General features: G+C 31.8%; 1 protein-coding gene and 1 pseudogene across 1 annotated transcript; one reads left to right on the top strand and one right to left on the bottom strand.

Moving 5' to 3' along the window:
* Positions 1–246: 246 nt before the first annotated feature.
* LOC111429158 (cAMP-dependent protein kinase type II regulatory subunit) lies at positions 247–19,152 on the bottom strand. The gene is made up of 4 exons (XM_023064996.2): positions 18,337–19,152; positions 14,151–14,433; positions 9,020–9,540; positions 247–2,863 (listed from the first exon to the last, which is right to left on the bottom strand). Exons 1-4 carry the CDS (start codon positions 18,569–18,571, stop codon positions 2,733–2,735), a joined length of 1,170 nt encoding a protein of 389 aa, XP_022920764.1. The 5' UTR covers positions 18,572–19,152; the 3' UTR covers positions 247–2,732.
* Positions 19,153–20,921: 1,769 nt separating this feature from the next.
* Positions 20,922–21,374, top strand: LOC139430903 (phospholipid scramblase 2 pseudogene; annotated as a pseudogene).
* Positions 21,375–22,403: the final 1,029 nt, after the last annotated feature.

Here is a 22,403-nt window from a genome sequence, read left to right as displayed (position 1 = left end):
TGGGTTCTCAGTTTTTCTAGAATTTTTGAGCCAAACAAATTGCTTTGTAGTTTTTGCAGTTGTTTGTTTCCCCCTTTTTATGGATTAGCACGATTATATTCTTTTCCCATTCGTGGGGTATTAATTCAGTATTGCAGAATATTTTCCTCAGGCATTACTTTCGTGTTTCGCTTAGGGCTAATTCGCAACACTTAATCATAAATTTATTTTTTTTAGGAAAGGTTTTAGATAAATAAAACGCATAAAAATTGAATAAGCTCATTTAGTCATCATTGTATGTATGTAGAAGCAGTACACATGACTAAGTAAGGAATCTCGAAGAAGATAGGAGGGACAAAGACTCACAGTGTGTATTTTAGAATACGTTTCGTGACAGATCGTGTACGCGATTTATTTTATTAATTTTTTTTGATTGGAACACTAAAATTTATTATTGTTTCGGTTTTTGTTTAATATTCATTTTATTAATCGGCTTTTTTTTGAATTATTTTATTTATAAATATGTACGTTCAACTAGGCTTCAAAAAGGCATTAATTTGATCGTGCTCGGTTTATAATATTTTGTTTCTACCAACAATTCTCGGGTATCGATCTTTCATTTCGGTCATTTACGGCAGTTTGCAACCCTTATTGCTACTTAACGCAGTTTTTATCATTTCCTTTTTATAACCGCCGTAACAAAGATATCGTTTTTATTATAAATTTTTTTGTCTGGATCATTTTATAATAGTTCAGAGGAAACATATACCACAGTAAACAAACAACATTCAGGTGACGAATAACACATACGTATTTATAATCGGATCATATTTTTTTTCTCATTGGTGTATTTTTGTTCATTTCACCATTTTATTAAATTGCATTTTTTTAATAATTATACACAAATCTAATTCTACACATTTAAAGATTTTGTTTTAACTTTTTTTTTTTTGTAATGTCGGAAGTTGTGCCAAGAGGTTGTTGTGTAAATGCGTGAATGGAGTTTGTTAGATTCGCTATTGTGCCCAGACACGTGAATTTAATACTGTTACTATTTTAAGGGAACTTTTTATGTTACTGTGCAAACACTATAATAAGAAGGGGACTAGATTACGACTAATACATACAACCATTTTATATTATACATATAGTTTTTACCGGAAATGTTTTCTTACAGATCATTTAAGCGCCTTAATCTATAATGTTATTTTTATCTGTTCTATTAAAAAAATCTAACAGACTCCATAAAATTATGAAAATTTAAATAAATCTTTCTTTTTAATTTCTTTTAATCTTTTCAGTCAACCTGACATTGCATTTTAAGTCTTGATATGGACCTGAAACACTCAACACGTCACAAATTCGTATTAAAACAGTCAATTGCACATTCATAAATCTAAGCTTCAATTCTTTCATTCCTTTTTTGAAACCGATAGTGATAATTGTTAAATATTAAAATGGTTTTATTTTATTTTCTCCCAATTTTTCTTATTTGCTTTAAAATGATTATTTTTTTTGTCTTCTTGATATGTAACACAATTTTATTGCAAAAATTTATTTTTAATTATCACTATTGGTGCCAAATTAATTATTTATGTTCGAATGTGCAAAGTCGTTTCACATTTATTACAAGAGATTTCGGGGAAAAATCCACATAGTAAATATATATTATTATTTATATATAAATTACATTAAATTCGTATGAAATAAGTAGTTCAGATTAGAAGTTCGCTTGATTTTAAACGATTTTTTTTATTATTTTTTTGATAGTCGATAAAAAATTTCGCCAGCACTTTTTTGATTGATTTTGTGTATCGATTTTTCCTCATTTTAACCTTTTTTAGCTCCGACTTAAATGTACACTTTGAACTCTGTATAATCGCCGCCTGGCAGTCACGGTTATACTCTATATTTAATAAATGGCATCTTATAAGAATAACATTTTAACAGTCGTATCAGATCTACAGATAAATTTTTCTCTTAAAACAAAATAAAATTAATTTTTAAATAAACGGCCGCTACCTAAAAACATTTGTACTAAAACATAAAATGAACAAAATAAAATCAGATCAATAAACAATATGAATACTATTTTTAACAATCAAACAAAAAAATAATAATACACTTAAATTGTATGCTTAAATTTCTAAAAAGAAAGTCGTTCTCTTGTAATACTACAAGTACACTTGTAACACTCCTTTATTCCCTTGCACTAAACAAAAAAAATATTTTATAAGCACGAGTGTTACACACCTAAGTATAATAAATAAAAATAACCGTTAAAATAATAATATTACCCTAAAAAAACTTGTATATAGTTTTCATGAACATTGCAATAAAATAATCATTCCATAAAATTAATAAAACAACCTAAAAAAATCTTTTCTTTACCAATCTTTTCTGTTTCATTTAAATTGTATAATAGTACGGCATCTTTGCGCTAAAATCGCTGTCCAGCAGCGATCTATAAAAAGCCCGTTAAATCTTTGCAAGGTTCACAAAGAAAAATATAAAGAAAAAAAAAATCTCATAATTATGTACACGTGACTAGTAAATTCTGTACGTTCTCTCATAGTTTTGCAAAGTTTTTACTGGTTTTCTCTCCTATGATGACCTATTTTATCCGGTACATAACATTTAGTGATTTAAATGGTTTTTTGAAATCAATTTTAGCTGTAAAATAAGATGATATTGAAGGATAATGTAGGTAGTGTCGGTGCGGTCGTGGCTCGTCGACAATTTTCTCGGACAGTTCATCGAATTTCTTTCATATTCGGCTTTGTTCCGAATATCTTGAGCATCTGTTCTTCATAGTCGTTTATGCTCCTCTTCATCAATTGCATACATGGACCCAAAAGACGTTCAAACGCTTCTACATCCAGAACTATAAAAAAAAACAAAAGAAATAATTAAAATGTATTAAACGTATTTAAAAGTCGCAATCAAATAGCTCTAATGATTAAATAAGGATGACGATAATATAATTAACAATGAATATAACCATATATTATATATATAATATTATATATATATATATATATATATATATATATATATATTATATATATAATATTAACCATGAATATAAAGAGAAACTGGTTCTTGGTTCCAGGTCTAGTGTTAGTTCTAGTTTTTCACAAGCACTAAAACTAACACTAGACTTAGAACTAGAAACATTCGGGTTTAGCTGCACGTCTCTGAAGATGGCTAAACCCGAATGATTCTAGTTCTAGGTCTTATGTTAGTTCTAGTAATAGTGTTAGTGTAAAACTAACACTAGACTTAGAACTAGAATCATTCGGGTTTAGCCGTCTTGGGAGACATGTGGCTAAACCCGAATGTTTCTAGTTCTAAGTCTAGTGTTAGTTTTAGTGCTTGTGAAAAACTAGAACTAATACTAGACCTGGAACCAAGAACCAGTTTCTCTTTATATTCATGGTTAATATTATATATATAATATATACAGGGTGATTCATAAGTAATGGGCCAAATTGTAAATGTACGTTCAGGAGGCCAAAATAATAATATTTTCATTAACAATAATGGGTCTTAGTCTGCTCCTTACTGAGATACAGGATGTTAAAGCGAAAAAAATAAAATAGATTTTTGTTAATAGATCAGCTACTTTTCTACATAATGACTCATAGTTGACTTATAGTTTTTGTAAGGGTAAACAATAATGTGTGAGAGGATTTGAGTTAACTCGTAGATGTCGCCACATGCGCCATATGAATTATGAAACGTCAATGAGCTTTTACGTTTAATGAATAGTTTAAAACATTTTATTGTTAAGTAAACTGATTCATTCTTGTCCTAACATAAATCAAAATGCCGAGACATAATCACTTTTCAAACGAAGAAATGAGAGACATGTTATGCGTTTACGCACAAGAACGTTTTTCTGGGCAAGCAGCATCCAGAAAATATCGTGAAATGTACCCTTACAGAAGGCAGCCAAACCGGAAGATATTTCAAAATATTTATAATCGATTGGGTGAAACAGGTTCATTTCGTCCAAAATATCATACAGGACGTCCTAAGATTATCACTCCGCAGCAAGAAGATGAAATTTTGGTAAGAATTGCGCAAAATTCTGAAATAAGCACTCGTCGATTGTCTGCAGCAACTGGAATAAGCAACATGTAGGTTTTGATAACAGTTGTCGTAAGTGGTCTTAGTTCAAGTCTGTTCTAATGTTGTATTTCGTTTTATTAACTGGCGTACAATAAATTGTTTTATTACGTAATTTTTTTATGGTTTCAGTTTAATATTGTTATCAATTATCAATTACGGTTAGGTAAATGTCAACATTCCATGCCATGCTTGTGTCTTAACAGATTAATGCTACGTCGACCACCGTGAAATGTAGTGAATTAGTAAAATTCAAATATCTCGAAAATCGTTAATATTTTCAAGATCAAAGAAGTATAGCATTTTTCTACAGAAATGATGGGGCTATCCAAATTAAACAAGTATGTTGTAAAATAATGAGCGATAAAAAATTTGTAGCTGATTTCATCTAATTCATATGGCGCATGTGGCGACATCTACGAGTTATCTCAAATCCTCTCACACATTATTGTTTACCCTTACAAAAACTATAAGTCAACTATGAGTCATTATGTAGAAAAGTAGCTGATCTATTAACAAAAATCTATTTTATTTTTTTCGCTTTAACATCCTGTATCTCAGTAAGGAACAGACTAAGACCCATTATTGTTAATGAAAATATTATTATTTTGGCCTCCTGAACGTACATTTACAATTTGGCCCATTACTTATGAATCACCCTGTATATATATATATATATATAATATTATATATATAATATCTAGTAATTAATAATAAAATATTAATAATATATATAATGTCTAGTTATAGGTTTTGTGTTAGTTCTAGTGGTAGTGCAAAACTAGAACTAACACTAGACTTACGACTAGAATCATTCGGGTTTGGCCGACTTCAGAGACGTACAGCTAAATCCGAATGTTTCTAGTTCTCGGTCTAGTGTTAGTTCTAGTGCTAGTGAAAAACTAGAACAAACACTAGACCTAGAACCAGAATCATTCGGGTTTAGCCGTCTTGAAAGACGTGCGGCTAAATCCGATAGTGATAGAACTAACACTAGACCTAGAACTATACTCTGTTTTTAAACCAGGAGGAGTATTTTAAATTTGTCACCAGATTAACCTTGCACGTGATTGATTGAATGCGAGGAAGGTTCACACACAGGCAATTTTGAATTTTGATTTTGAATTTGAAGGTTAGGTAATTGATAATTCGACAGTTTCGTGTCATTATTGTATATTTTGTTCTTAAACCCTTTTTTATTATATTTTGAAATAAATACACTCATAACTTCAATGTTAATTTGTATGTATAGTGTTGACGATAACAAACAAAAATAAATACAATAATAAGTAAATAAATAAATAATAATTATTAATTTAAATTTACCGCCAAAATATCTAGTGATATTTTCTGGTGATTTTTCCCAGTGTAAATCTGACTTTCGCGTTTACTTCTCCTGGTTTAAAAACAGAGTATAGTTCTAGTGCAAGTGTTAGTTCTAGTTTTAATTGTTATTCAGCGCTAAGTTGTATATTTTTAAGTTTCGGGTTTAGCCCTGTGTCTTCAGACGCTGAATGTTATGTAAGGTTAGTTTTGTTTACAAACATTAATTATACCATGAAGTATTCTTTGGTAATTTGTAATGGCAATTATAGCGTGAAGTTTTCTTTTGTAATGTCAATTATAGCGTGAAGGAATGTGAGGTAAGGTTAGTTTTGTTTACAAACATTAATTATACCATGAAGTTTTCTTTGGCAATTAGTAATGGCAATTATAGCGTGAAGTTTTCTTTTGTAATGTCAATTATAGCGTGAAGGAATGTTAGGTAAGGTTAGTTTTGTTTACAAACATTAATTATACCTTGAAGTTTTCTTTGGCAATTCTCTGTTTTTAAACCAGGAGGAGTATTTTAAATTTGTCACCAGATTGACCTTGCACGTGATTGGTTGAATGCGAGGAAGGTTCACACACAGGCAATTTTGAATTTTGAAGGTTAGGTTATTGACAATTCGACAGTTTCGTGTCATTATTGTAAATGTTGTGTTCTTAAACCCTTCTTTATTATATTTTGAAATAAATACACTCATAACTTCAATGTTAATTTGTATGTATAGTGTTGACGATAACAAACGAAAATAAATACAATAATAAGTAAATAAATAAATAATAATAATTATTAATTTAAATTTACCGCCAAAATATCTAGTGATATTTTCTGGTGATTTTTCCTAGTGTAAATCTGACTTTCGCGTTTACTCCTCCTGGTTTAAAAACAGAGTATAGAAACATTCTTTCTATTAATAATAGCTAATAATGCTTGCGTTTTCACTGATTAAGTGATTATATACGGCAAGGACTATGGTGGTAAGAGTAGAATAACTTCCAAACCAGATTAAAGCTAAATATAGGGTTTTTCACTTAAAACTCCCAGGACAAGTATCTCTGGAATGGGTTGAGATATTGTAGTTTTGTAAGAAATTGTTGTTCTTGTTGGTTTATATGAATAATTTTATTTTAAGTCTTCTCTTTTTTTTTAATGTTAAATATCTTCGAATCTACTAAGTTTTGAAACCAATGTTAATAACGAAAGTAGCACAGTTTTTGATGCTCTATCACATGCACTTAATAAAAAGTTTGTGATGAGGGGAAAGTTTCTTTTGACTGCAGCGCCATCTTTATTTTTGTATAATAAATAATAATAATACTTAAGAACTGAAGTCATTTACGTACTTTAACAATAACTTCTTACAAAACTAAGATATCTCAACTCATTTCAGAGATACTTTGCCTGGGACTTTTAACTGAAACACCTGTATAGGTTATGTTTTTCTTTAACATTCTTAAATGTTTTACTTTTTAAATTAGTTGATTATTTTTACTACCATTGATTAAAGCAAAGAAATTGATTGGCATTTTGATTATTAACCAATAAACATAACTAAAATATGAAATGATAAAGTAATTATGCACAACTTTAGATTTTAACCCTTTGTGTAACGACGGTACTTTAAAGTTCCGGTGATTTTAAACACTCATTTTAAAAAGAAAGCATTGAGCTTTAATTTAAAATAAGTCTCATTCCTTCATTTCAATAAACAAGGCTTAGAGGAATTTTTAAATTAGCATCTTTTTTGACCCTTTTAGGTTATACGAAAATGTAAGTTTTGTTACAACATTTTTTTTCTTAATATTTTTCCTATCCAACCCATCAATTATTATACATCATTTTAAAGAGAAAGCTTTGAACTTTAATTTAGAACAAGTCTTATTCCTTAATTTCAATAAATACGGCTTCCATGAATTTTTACTTTATCATCTTTTTTAACACTTTTAGGTTATACGAAAATGTAAGTTTTGTTTCAACATCTTTTTTCTTAATATTTTTCCAATCCAACCCAACAATTATTAGACATCATTTTAAAGAGAAAGCTTTGAACTTTAATTTAGAACAAGTCTCATTCCTTAATTTCAATAAATACGGCTTCCAGGAATTTTTAATTTATCATCTTTTTTAACACTTTTAGGTTATACGAAAATGTAAGTTTTATTTCAACTTTCTTTTTCTCAATATTTTTCCAATCCAACCCAACAATTATTATACATCATTCTAAGGAGAAAGCTTTGAGCTTTAATTTAGAACAAGTCTTATTCCTTAATTTCAATAAACACGGCTTCCAGGAATTTTTAAATTAGCATCTTTTTGACCCTTTTAGGTTATATGAAAATGTAAGTTTTGTTACAACATTTTTTTTCTTAATAGTTTTCCAATCCAACCTATCAATTATTATACATCATTTTAAAAAGAAAGCTTAGAGCTTTAATTTAAAATAAGTTTCATTCCTTAATTTCAATAAATACGGCTTCCAGGAATTTTTAAATTAGCAACTTTTTTGACACTTTTAGGTTATACGAAAATGTAAGTTTTACTTCAACATTTTTTTCTCAATATTTTTCTAATTCAACCCAACGATTATTATACATCATTTTAAAAAGAAAGTTTTGAGCTTTAATTTAAAATAAGTTTCATTTCTTAATTTCAATAGATACGGCTTTCAGGAATTTTTAAATTAGCATCTTTTTTGACACTTTTAGGTTATACGAAAATGTAAGTTTTATTTCAAATTTTTTTTTCTCAATATTTTTCCAATCTAACCCAACGATTATTATACATCATTTTAAAGAGAAAGCTTTGAGCTTTAATTTAAAATAAATTTCATTCCTTAATTTCAATAAATACGGCTTTCAGGAATTTTTAAATTAGCAACTTTTTTGACACTTTTAGGTTATACGAAAATGTAAGTTTTACTTCAACATTTTTTTTCTCAATATAATGATGGTACTCTCAAATACCATTATCCCCCTGGAATGGGGTTTGAGATGATGTAGGAATGTGTCATTTTTATCCTAAATTATTATATTTTTCGAACCCATCACAGATATCTTTTTCTATAAAACGAATTAATATTGAGGTAATAAAAATGAGTCTGATAAAACCAGTATTGGATTATGAACCAATAAATTAATGACATTCAATTAGATTCTCATGATATATCACGCGAATTTACCATTTCGAGAAAGAAAACAAGAAAATAATATAGATAGGTGTCAATATGGAGCGTCTTTCCGAAGTTGTTGTTGCTTACGGCGAAATGTAATGTATGTTCAATTGCCCGTAATAGGCCGAAACGTAGCCGCCCGTTTACTTAAATTAATTGGGTCGCTTGTCGCCGGACGTAAAATGTTATGTAACACGTCCTAAGATAATTCTCAAGGCAAAAATATGATGATGGAGACACAAATAGCTCAGTCAAAAATAACTGAGGCATCTAAACTGAAAATAAATGATCGTGCTATAAATTTAAATCATTCTCTTTTAGCCAAATAGTTTTACTTTTAGGACTGTCTATTATTTTAAAATCTCATTTAAGAAATAGGAATTTTTGGAATATGTACAAAAATTAATACTTACAAGCACATTTCACCATTTCCAAGGCATAAGCAGAAGCAGCTCTCGGTCGGTGTGTAACAAGTGCCAATTCACCAAAGTATCCACCCTTTTCAATACGATTCACTTCAACCTCTTTACCATTATCATCCGTAACCATAATTAAAACAGTTCCGGATTCGACAAAGTACATCCCATCTGCGGCGTCACCCTGCTTGATAATCTTATCATTGGGTTCAAACGTTTTCGGTACGAGAGCATCTGCGAGGTTCATTCGTTCGTACGGTTGAAGGGTCTTGAGCATCGGTACGCTCTCGATCAATGCCTCGTACATCTTCCGCTTTTTGAAAGCGGATTTCAACAGAATACGTCTAAACGTTAGTCGATCCATTGCCCATAACGAACCTTCCGTCACTGCTTTCACCGTTGCCGCTCGCGGCATATTGTACAAAAGAGCTAATTCTCCAAAACTACCTTCGTCTTCATAAGTACAGATTTTTACGGGTTGTTTTTCGGGTTCTTGTACAAAAACATGGAAGGTACCTCTATAAAAAAAAATTAAACAAAATTCGTTAACAATTATTAATTAATTTTTTAAATAAACAATGTTTATAGATAAGAATGTTTGCTGATTTGTAGGTAAATACATAAATCGAAATTGATTTAAAGTGAAGTATTTGTAGATTTATATCTCAACTTTAACAAGTAAATTTACAACGATCTCACGATTTCCCTTGAATGACATCGTGTTTATTTTTCCTCTCAGCAAAGTCATCTGTTTGATAAACGTTTGAATGGATGTAAAACCCAATTAACTCGTTAAGACGGTAAATACCAACGGGACGTTGTATGGGTTTAATGATTGCAATATTACAAACGACCGTTATTAATTCCAATGCCGTGTTGTTGATTGTCGCAACGAAAATGCACCGCACTGTTTTATTTCGTGCTGCTTCCATATAAATATTGGCCATTACTAATATGAAACCTTGAAGGTAAAATTGTATTTTTTTTTAAATAATAATTTTACTATGTGCCATCTGTTGTTGTATAATTATTTTTTAAGGTTATTTTGATTTTTTGCATATGTTTGTGCCAAGTATTATTTTAAACACTATGATTTAAAATTATTTTGGAATGATTTAATACATGAAAATGTGAAATTTGCATAGATTCGTGTTTCTTTAATTAACTTGTTTCTGTTAGTTTGGTATTTATTTATTGATGTTGTATGCCAAGATAGCGAAGTTTTATCGTGGATGGTAAAAATAGAATCGAGATTTTTTGCTGAAAAGGGAGATTTTTTAATTTTTTTGTCATATTCCAATCTGGCTAAAATATTAATTTAGAATTGATGACTTCGTTGCATTCAAAATTGGGCTCACTGTTTCACAGAAAGTTTATTTGAAACTATAAGAATATTTGAAAAATTAATATCGGTCAAGTTGTTCGTCAAATTTTGCAGTCAGTTCTGGATATCTGGCCAAAGAAGTTCAAATCATCAAACTCGACCTGACTTAGCATGTCTCGGAAATTGTTTTTTTTTAACTGTCCAGTGTGGCTCGAGCTACATGAGTGGTTACTCTCTCCTGTTGAAACCAGCAAAATTCGAGCACGACCAATTGCGGCAACAAATTTCGTCAGTTAAGCTCAACAGTTATGGTTATAAATATGTATTGCGTGGATTTAATCTGCATTCTGCGCATCCCAGAAACGCAAGTTTTTGGATACAAAATCTTCGTCTTCTTGCACCAGGTTTAATAGAGCATGGGAGTAAGTTAACCTCACTTAATAGTCAGCAGGCAGCAATTGCTGAACAGTTTGGACTTTGTGCAGTAACAATTTCAGGTGTTTCACTACAACATTAATATCAAAGGACTTTACTCCAGTTGCAAAAATTATGACACATTCACATTGTGACATTGTTTTTGCCTCACTTAATATATTGCATGAAATAACAAAACTGGCATTTTAGTACAAGATTTCAACAAGTAACTTATGATTCACCTTTCATATTAAGAATTTTATTTATAATGTAATGATGATGTAAATCCCCAGTGGATGTGTCAAAATTGTACTCAAAGACCACAAAAGTTAAATGTATGATTGGGTATAGTGGGTACTTAGTTAATTGAGATTGGATTGGGTATGAAATGTTACAAAGAAATTAAATGGTGATGTGCGACGAGGCGCATTTCCACCTCTCTGGACATATAAACAAACAAAATGGCCAGTTTTGGACAACAAACAATTCTTGTGTTCTTCATGAGACAACTACATCGACAAAAATTATCCTTTTTTGAAGACCATCGGACCATGTTGAACAAGATCTTAACACCGACACTGAAATAGTTGAATTTAAAGGATTTTTAGTCACAGCACGCGACACCATGGAGATTATGTGGAACGCTTTCCAGGCTATTGATTGCTCGATTAAGGGATTTTGGCCAGCGAGGTCATCCGTTCTGACGGCCTAGACAACTTTTGGTGAAGCCGCAGACCATCCAGAAACCTGTTTGAAGTCAATTTAAATTAAATATGATTTCGATAAAACACTAGCAAATTTTGGCATAAATATTCAGCGATATCTAGCATAGATTCTCACCTCCAGATTTACGTAGAGGCAGAGTGGTGAATATTTGAATACTAATCGATTTTAATAGCAAAGTTAAAAATTATTTTCTCAAGATCTTCGTTCTCAGAAAAAATAATATCTAAGTATGCTACTGAAAACAAGGCATATTAAAAAATTCACCCCTCGGCCCCTACGGCGAATTTGGAGATGTGGGTGGGCTAGAAAGATACCAGAGAACCCAATGCAATAATCTAGACTAGTCCCAAGGTGCAGCAATCTCTAGTTATTGAGAAAATAACATCTAAGTATGCTATTGAAAACGAGGAATATTAAAAAAATCACCCCTCGGCCCCTACGTCGAATCTGGAGATGTGGGTGGGGGCTAGAAGGATGCCAGAGGACCCAATGCAATAATCTAGACTAGTCCCAAGGTGCAGCAATCTCTAGTTATTGAGAAAATAATATCTAAGTATGCTATTGAAAACGAGGAATATTAAAAAATTCACCCCTCGGCCCCTACATCGAATCTGGAGATGTGGGTGGGGGCTAGAATGATACCAGAGGACCTAATGCAATAATCTAGACTAATCCCAAGGTGCTGCAGTCTCTAGTTATTGAGAAAATAACATCTAAGTATGCTATTGAAAACGAGGAATATTAAAAAATTCACCCCTCGGCCCCTACGGCAAATCTGGAGATGTGGGTGGGCTAGAAGGATACCAGAGAACCCAATGCAATAATCTAGACTAGTTCCAAGGTGCAGCAATCTCTAGTTATTGAGAAAATAATATCTAAGTATGCTATTGAAAAGGAGGAATATTAAAAAATTCACCCCTCGGCCCCTACGGCAAATCTGGAGATGTGGGTGGGCTAGAAGGATACCAGAGAACCCAATGCAATAATCTAGACTAGTCCCAAGGTGCAGCAATCTCTAGTTATTGAGAAAATAATATCTAAGTATGCTATTGAAAAGGAGGAATATTAAAAAATTCACCCCTCGGCCCCTACGTCGAATCTGGAGATGTGGGTGGGGGCTAGAAGGATACCAGAGGACCCAATGCAATAATCTAGACTCTAGACTATTAAAATCGATGAGTATTCAAATATTCACCACTCTTCCTCTACGTAAATCTGGGGGTGAGGGTAGACAGGGAACATACTAGAGGGTCTATTTGAATTAGCCAGGGTAATCGCAGATTGCTACAACTTCTGTAGTTTCAGAAAATGATTTTTCAATTAATATGTTCAATATTTGTCTGGTCAACTGTAATTTTATGAATCTGGTACAGATTCGAATATGAATCTAACTTCAGCCACATATATCTAGCTGAAGTATTTCCCATAGCTGATTGGTAGATGAGGTAGTATTGAATGATTTCTTGGCTCATTGGATCTCAATTTTAAAGTCAATTTTTATTGGGACTTTTGTAGCAATCTGTCTATTTATTTTATTAACTCCATATTAAACTCCAAATACTTGTTTAAGCAATTTCATTTTAAGTACTCTCACGATTTGTCCATTATGAAGCACATTCACGATTCAACCAATAACAATATAGAACAAATTAATCACAAACAGCTAATATATTTTTTTTTCTTTTATACAGTAATAAATAAAATTTTTACATTTTGAGTTAATAATTCAAAAAAAATCATCCAAGTTTCCAGAAAAATGTAATTTATGAATCGTTTATTTTTACTTGTTTTAAGAAATTTTATTATCTTTCAATATTTTTCTGGCAAGAAAACTATGCAAAGACAATAACCGTAGTCGATTTGGAATAATTCCAAACGCCCGGCGAGGTGTATCCTAATAATGTCGCTGCCTATAATAAGCCAAGCGAAAATACAATGTAGGCTGGTGTCCGTAAAGTAAATTTATTACGCAACTAAAACCACCCAAGCCGAGCGAGCCAAAGCCCTCGCTCTTATCTCCATACTGATAAACACAACTATTAACTTTTCATACAAATAATTCATCTGGTTGCGTATTAGATAAAACCTTTAACAATATTACAAACGACCGTTTTTAACATTTAAAAAAAAACGACGCGAAAATAGCTCTTTAAAAGCAAACATTTTAAATGAATAAGTGAAAACCCGTGTACCTCAACAATTTAAAGCATAAATAAAAGGAAAAACTTCATTCCCCACAGCGACGCCATTCTAACCTTCTAACTTATTTAAACTTGTTGATTTAAAGTTGCGTGGAGAAGTGAATTTAGTAATTATCTTATTACTTCGATGGGATTTTCATTAGTTAATTGCCATCATTGTTAATACAATTAACAATAAATACTAGTTAACCTAGTACTTCTAAATTCTAAAATTAAACCACTTGACTTCTTTTTATTTTGTGTGCTTTTTCTTATCGACATTGCACTCGATGCACTAAAATATTCGCCACGGGAACAAACAATCGATATTTTTCCGATGTGATACGATATGGGGAGAGTGGGATACTCGAGAACGCAATTAACTAAATTGTTTTAGTTGAAGCAAGGACTCCGTTAGCTTCCGATAGATCGGCTAATAAAATCGTTTTAAAAGTTAAATTTAAAAATTAATTAATTGACTTACTGTTGAATAACATAAAAATTGTCTCCATCGTCACCCTGTTTGATAACAAGTTCTCCTTCCTCGACCTTCCTCTCAAACATAGCATCGAGGACTTCCTGCATTTGCTCCGGATCGAGGGCCCGGAACAACAAGATATTCTTGACGGCTTCTGCAAGCTGCTGTCGCTGTTCATCCGACTTGGGGAATATTGATTTTGCGCCATCATCTTCGTCGTCTTCTTCCGGATCGTACGCTTCCGCAAAGACCGATTTACGTCTAGTTGAGAACCGAGTTATTGGCGGTTCTAAAAATAAAAAAAGTAAATTTAAAATCAATTTATTATTATCGATCAAGATATATACTTTTTTTAAATTTTCGTTTTGGCATTTTCAAAAAATATGTCAATTTTGATTATCTTAATTTAATTTTGATTTATTTTTTAACAAATGAAGTAAGACTTTTCAATGTAACAACAAATTTTATTCATCATAAAACATCAAATTTCAATTACACAAAACAATTTTAAATAAAAATATACACTTGACGATTTTTTTTGATTATCCATCATATTCAAGCATTGACCGAAGCGAATCTGAAAAAATAAACACAATATTTTCATTACATTGACCTACTTTTATTGTAAATTTATTCAATCCGAGTATTTATCTACTACCCACGATCATTTAAATCTTTACCGTACAATAGCTTAAAGCAAAACAAGTTTTGTCGTCGATCCAGATTAGAAAGTTCGTCCCAAGAGAAAGTCTTTAAACCAACCGACCCGTGTCATTTCGTTAAAAAAATCACTCAAAAAGCTCACTTCTAAGAGTTAAAACGGATTTTTCTAAGTGGATCAAGCAAATATGTATCTACAAAAATATCGATTTGCAAATTGAAAAGTGTCACCACAGAAAACGTGAATAGCAAGTTATAAGTTATCGTAATTTAATAAAACGAAATAGCAAAATTGGACACGTTCAAATAAAATTTTAAAAAAAATGGTTTTGTTTAGTCGATACTAAACGGAACCCGTAAAATGGAAATTGCAGTTATGAGTAATAAAAGTGTTGTTGTAAAAAATATGTTTGGGTTACGTTTCAATTTAATGGTTTTAAACGCTAAAATGTATCGTTGTTTCGCCTTTCCACAGCAATTTTTATGTTTTACATAGATTGTGTATAGCGTAAAACTACAAATTGTTATCTACAAAGTTAAAATTGGAAATTATTTGATAAACTACAAAAGTTTCTACATTCTTTCGTAAAGTCATATTAATTAGAGGCCGTTAATCCGTTATAAAGCAGATCAACATCTCCAGTTGCTGATACTGCAACATAATTGCAACACAATTCTTTTCCGTATGAAAAATAACGATGACAGAATTAAAGCACTACACGTATAAACCAGCCATCAAGTTACCAAAAGAAGAAGATATACAATCAACGCAGAATGTGTGAGTACAGAATTGTTCAAAAAACAAGGTGTGCCAGGACCAGGAAATTTTGTTCAGTTTAGTTGAACAAAAATTCAGTGAAGGAATTTTTTCGCAATGACGAGCTTATTCTGGTTACTCTGCCTGGATTCCGACAGTATTCGATCATTGGTTCAACCTCACGCTACGCCATGTGTTCAAAGTGCAACCTAATCAAAGCAACACTGCGCTCACGTACTCCGAATTCCTCACGGAAGTTTAATGAACATTATGAACTTACAGTCAAGATGAGCTTCAGTATGTACATCCTCACAACACATGTGATGTTGTGAGATAAGGCTTACTATACAGTCAAAAGATGACAGTGTGGTATTTTCAATTTTGAAACTCGAAATAATTGCGCTCTAGTTTTGCCAAAATGATAAAGAACAGGCAGTGACGAAGAACTCCGCATGATACCTAGCTATGCTTCAAAAATTTTGAATCCCTTATTTTGAAGAAAAATGAAATTTTCTAAAATGGATGCGAGGTTGAAATGCATATGTGTACCAGACACGGAATTGAAAAATGACCACAAGAATTTTGACGGACACCATGCATGTATTGAGGGAGGGTTGTAATGCCCAATCTTATCAAAATGGCCAAATCTATATTAAGCTTCAGAAATATAACGCCATGCCCAAAAAAGCCTGTTTATGGGTCATCTATTGAACTATTTCACTCAAAACCAAAATATTCTTAAGTGATTTTTACTCACACACTCGGTGCCTTTAAGGAAGCAAGGACTTTCTATCTCACAGATCTCGCCATTAATGAAAGTATAATATTGCACAAAAAAAAAAAACAACCTCACTACATTTTAATTACTTTAGTGGGGGAGAACTTTTGCAGAGAATCACATCGATAAGTAGCTTTTTTTCTAGAGATTATAAGTTACTTTGTATGTTTTGATTTGATGCATGCCTTGAATTACTCTAGATAAATCAAATATACTTTTTACTACACATCCTGAATCTCTGCCACCCCAAAATTTATCATAATGGTGGGGAATGAATAACCCCCACCATTATGATTTAAACCAAATGCCCACATACAGTGAATTTCAGTTAAAATGCAATATACAAAAATATAGTTCCATAGAAACTAGGGCGTACCTACTTACTTTGTCCCACATAAAATGCACCATGTCCGAATGTTTCTAGTTTTAGGTCTAATGTTAGGTGTGACAGCGTCTAAAGACGTACGGCCAAACCCGATACTTTCTAGTTCTTGGTCTAGTGTTAATTCTAGTTTTACACTAGCACTGTCACTAGAACTAACACAAGACCTAGAACTAGAATGATTTGGATTTAGCCGTCTTTAGAGACGTGCGGCTAAACCCAAATGATTCTAGTTCTAAGTCTAGTGTTAGTTCTAGTTTTAATTGTTATTTAGCGTTAGATAGTGGTATATTTTTATTGAACGAAAAGTAGAACTCACACTAGACATAGATCCAGAAATATTCGTGTTTAGCCGTGAGTCTCTTAAGACGGTCGAAAACCCAGGGTTATCACAAGGACCTTTTTCCAATCAAAACTTTGCCTTTGCAAAATTATCCAATGCCTGTACTATTAAGCTATGTTGCATTTTATGTGGAAAAGTGCAAGTGCATAGTAGTTTCGTAACGATGGTTACTGCATTCATATATTGCGAATTATATGAAATTCCCGGTATAGCAAATCTCTTTTCTAGTGCTTTCTCCTTTTAACCTAAAGGATTTCTGTATTCCATTACCATAACAACTGTTCATCAAGTTGATTCATGTTCTTTCTCGAACCTTTTCTGCGGTTAGGAAATCATGATGTAATAAAAGTTTTAATTAAACGTTAGCATCTGTTAAATTAGGCATGTTTCTAGAAATGTCAATTAATGCCCTATTCACTTTAAATGAACATAAATCAATCGAAGTTTGTTAAGCATGTATTGGGCATATGGTAACTAACACTTAATTAGGTAGTTACATTATATAAAAACAGGATTTAAACTTAATCCAGTTCTAATGAACGATTGATAAGATGGTAATGGATCGTTGATCGATGGATTAAAATTTCGAAACACCGAATTCGTTAAATTAAAACTGAATATTGTTACAATGTAGAAATGCCATAATTGAAATTTTAGGTAACATTTTCAATGACTTTTTCTGGGTCAGGTTCAACCCCTTTTTGAAACCCTCTCTAGTTTTGAGAAATCCATTATTTATTCAATAGTTGAGGGGTTAATGGCATGTTTGCCGAAACAATTAATGATACTTATACTTACCAAACAGCACCTATCATTAAGACATTCCTTAATGGTTGACTATAGAAATTAATAATTAAGGATGGATTTACATAAATAATAAATAGACGGAGAAAAATAATTTTTTTCTGTTCGAGATCAAACAACGCGGAACTTATCCATCACTGGATAAATTAAAAAATTTCAAACAGATTTTTTTTTACTATGATGAGTAAAACCAATCCTCCAAACCTTTCAAAAAAAAGTACTAGGAAAAATGATTTTTGTTAGCTTTTAGTCTTTTTTAAGAATTGCCTACTTAAAAATTAAAATTCGAAGAAGTTGTGGTAATAAAAATTATACGTTATTACGAAGACAAAGATTTTATGTCCACTAAAATAAGCCATTTCCATTTTTAACACCTCCACTAAAACTGTACTTCATTAAAAATTAGATTATGTAAAAGGTGGATTACTGCAACTTAGAAAGGGATTAAAAAAAAGAAATAAAAATTACCTTCTTCTCTAGATAAAGTAGATTCATCGGCAGAAGAAGGAGTAGCCCCCGTAATTTCGCTTCCCTCCCCAAACACAATAGCAGTAGTTCTACTCTCCCTTAACCTTTGGAAGTAGTCGGCCGCGTACGAAACCACATCGCCAGGTTGTTCCAAAAGGTAGCTTATGGTGAATTCGAGGAGAACCTCGCGGAGGTCGTCGGGTACCAAAATTCTCTGTCCCTGGTTGCGGTTCATTTTCTACGGTGATTGTGCGAAGATTTACCAAACACTATCGTGTGATTAACGAGGACACCTAAATTTTTCGTCGCGTACGTTTCGAGATTAAAATCAAAGATTCACAGCCGATCTCATGGAATACTTTAAGAATTTAGTCAAACATTTAGTAAATCGAGGTCCAAAACGTGACCATCACTGGAGAGATTCTTGACAGATCGATCACTTATCCGCGATCACTTGATTCCTTTAATTTTCTGTTACAATTATAACACAATTTTTTTGCTAAACGAGCCCTTAATAAATAAAAATGGTGGTCCGGAGGGACTCTGCTACGTCAAAAGGGACCGGGATTTTTAATGTAACCCCGCACCGAATTAGTAACACTGTTTTCGCGACATTTTCCCGCATAAGTGTTCCGGGGCGTTTCGCGAACGATTTTAGTGACGAGGTTTTTGATTAATCGATGGCAGAGGCGAACCGCGATGCGCGGCAGGTGTGCACTCTCGGTCTTAGCAAAAAAAACTAACCCATATAACTTCGACAGGCACCTGCCTTGGTTTGGCTGGCCGACTGTGTGCAGTGGCGTACGCGAACAACTCTCGACCTGCGCAGGGGCCCACTGCGGACTCACGCGTTATTACCAACTCACATTATTTTATCACTCTTATTTTATCAAAAAATATTTATATTTCATCTCATTATTTTAACAATTACATAACCTAGTTTTACGCTTTTCTTGTCACATTGACAGTTTTAGTGTTAACCCAAAAATTATGTCAAACATTTTTCAATTATCTTTTTATTATTATAGTTCAAATTTATCATATCAATTTTATTATTAATTACTAAATCAATTTTATTAACATTAACAGATATAATGTGCTTAAAATATCAATTTTTGTCAACACATACATTTTAATAGATTTTAGAAATTTGTTTCAAATTTCAATTCTAAACAGTTAGTTTTTGATGTTATTTTTAAAACGAGCCAAATTTATTAACATTATCTCAAAAATAATATTTAACAATTTTTTAAAATTGTTGAAATTTTTGTTGTTATAAAATTGGTTAAAAAAGATTATTTTTAAACTCACCCCATCTAGCGGTAATGACCCATGTTAAGTAGTATTTTTGACATTTTAAACCACCGGTTGGATTTTTCCAAAATTTCGAGTTTTAAGAAAAAAAAAAGGCTTAATTGAACCGAAATATCCAAAAATCATCAAAATACGTTTTTGAACAACCAAACTATTTGTTTGAAGTGATTATAGGTTCTGTGAAGTAATTTATCAATTTGTTCTAAAACATAACCTACAAATTTATCTTATGAATTTTTAATTTCTTGTTACTTAAGAAAATCTACGTAAGTCAATTGCTTTTATTAATTTTAAAGTATTTAATCATTAATAACATAGTTTGTAAAATTCATTAAAAACTATTTTTTTTTAACTTTCGTAGTTATGCCATCTATGATCTGTCAGTTAAACTATGGCCGGGCAACCCAGATCAGATAAACATATATTCGGGGGGTCAAAATTTTCTCTTGGCCAACAATGTCCGCATAGGTTGGTTCTAGAATTTAACAAGACAATCTGATGTATCAGGTGCCAGAGAAGAATGAAGAATTATGCAAAATAGAAACTGCGCGGAATTCCCCTTAAACTAACTTCGATAATTTGTATTTCAAGTTCAAAAAGACCAAAAGTAAGATTCTACACATCACAAAAGAGAAGAAACCGGAGGTATTGATGTAAGAATAGAGGGGCAACGACTAAGTTGGTATGATTATCTGGAAAGATCATCATTCCTAACAAAAATCTTCAACATGAGGCCAGAAGGAAAGAGAAAGCGTGGAGAAGATGGTTGAAAGAGGAGGGAAGAGACTCGCCGAAGTACGGACTATAGCCAGAGATAGGAAGATGTATAAAAGATGGATCCAAAACCCAACATTGTAAGGTATAAATAGGGGCAAGAGAAAAAAAAATTTTCAGGAATTTTTAAAGTTTATAAATAATTAAAAAGCTTAATTAATTTATATCTCAAAAATATTTCAAAAAGCACTTATTTATTAAAAACTAGGTCATTTTATTAATAATTGATATAATTATGTACTAATTTTCGAGATGACATTGAATTGATGTCATTTTCCAATATAAATTTAATTATGACTGAATTAAATTTACAAGCTTTAGCGAAAACCGATAAATTCATTATTAATCAAAAAATGGATATGATTGAAATCGCGTACGGTGATGATGATCGAAATCAATATAGTGTTAGGGACGGTGCTGGTGTAAAACTTTTCTGCGCTGTCGAAAATAGCAGTTTTTGCGCTCGACATTGTTGCGGAAAGCGAAGACCTTACACTATGATAATCAGCGACATTTCTGGTAAGGAAGTTATTCACCTTTACAGACCATTAAAATGTCAAAGCTGTTGTTTTCCTTGTTGTTTGCAACATATGGAAGTTAACGTGATTTTAACAAACTTTGTGGCGCACATTTATCAACGATGGAAATGTGGGTATCCATCATTTATAGTAGTGGATAATTACAAAGATATAGTTCTGCGTATTGAAGGCCCATTTTCGACGACAAATTGTTGTGGACACACTGTTGTGTTCAAAATATTTTCGGGCGACGGCAACTATGAAGTTGGAGAAATTACAAAGGATTTGTCTGGATTTCTTAGTGATGTTTTCTCCAACGTTGATACTTTTGGTGTAACGTTTCCTTTAAGTTTGGATGTTAATTTAAAAGCGGTTATGCTTGGCGCTTGTTTTCTTATCAATTGCATGTACTTTGATGGACCAGAAATGTAGTGTTTATAATATTTATAAAGATTTTAAATGGTTATTTTTAATATAGTTTTGAATTTGTACCAACATCCCCGTTTATCGAGCACTCTAACCGATTGAGTTGGCGAACCTTGATCAAATTCAATTACCGTTCGTTCGGAAACGCATTTATGACGTCGACCTAATCAATTTTGGTGTAAAGCGTCTCCCTACCGGACGTTATAAAGACATCTCGAGTCAAAATGGTTTTAACAGTTTATTTATTCAGTTTTTAGACGAGTTAAATCGTCATCAATAAAACCGCACAAAAGACGATAAATAAATTCGCGAACCTATAAAGATGTTTTTAAATATACGAGTTATGTAATAATAATAGAATTAACGAAAATCGATTTTGCATTATTTTTAGACAAGCTGCGATTTCCTTGTGTTTCGAATAAGAAATGGGGTAACACGGTGTTAAAAGTAAATTATTAAATCCGTTCGTTCCGTAAATCAATTTGATCTTTTTTATCGCGACCTAGTTTCGCTGTTGGGATTCTTTTATTTAATTGTTGTAATTAAAGTCCATCGATCTAAGTAATCCTCATGATTACTTTTCAGCAAAAAACAATCGTTTAAAAAGTAATTCATAATATTTTTTTATTTGTTGGATTAACGTGTCCTGTGTAAATGAAATTAATCGAAAATAGAACTTAATTATTTGTTGTGCAAGTTATGGGTGTTGTAAAAAAACCGTTTTGTTAACACGAATTATCAGTATTTGATATCGTAAAAATTGTATATATAAATGTTGAGTATTTTAGTTGAAATAGAAATGTTGTGTAATATATCGATATAAAATTTCAATTACAGCAATTAATTTATAATAAAAACGACCGTATCAACAAAAAAGACACGTATTCACACAAGTAGAACGTGCCTAAAAGGAAATTAGTCAGAAATGGTAAGCATTAAAAGCCGACGAGGTCGTCCACGTCAAGTAACTTACGCGATAAAAACCACCAGAATATTAAACATTCATCGTATATTTTAGTTTTAAAACAGCTACAA

Source organism: Onthophagus taurus, chromosome 7 (genome assembly GCF_036711975.1).
Source record: "Onthophagus taurus isolate NC chromosome 7, IU_Otau_3.0, whole genome shotgun sequence".
In the NCBI taxonomy this organism is placed as follows: domain Eukaryota; kingdom Metazoa; phylum Arthropoda; class Insecta; order Coleoptera; family Scarabaeidae; genus Onthophagus; species Onthophagus taurus.
The sequence above is the reverse complement of the archived record's forward strand: the minus strand, read 5'-3'. Positions and strand labels throughout refer to the sequence as shown.

Coding starts and splice junctions, on each gene's coding strand:
- LOC111429158 (XM_023064996.2), bottom strand. CDS start 18,571: ATGAACCGCAACCAGGGACAGAGAATTTTGGTACCCGACGACCTCCGC. Junction 9,541..14,150: donor AATTTTTATGTTATTCAACA/GTAAGTCAATTA, acceptor TTTTTTTTATAG/AGGTACCTTCCATGTTTTTG. Junction 2,864..9,019: donor GGAAATGGTGAAATGTGCTT/GTAAGTATTAAT, acceptor TTTTTTTTATAG/TTCTGGATGTAGAAGCGTTT.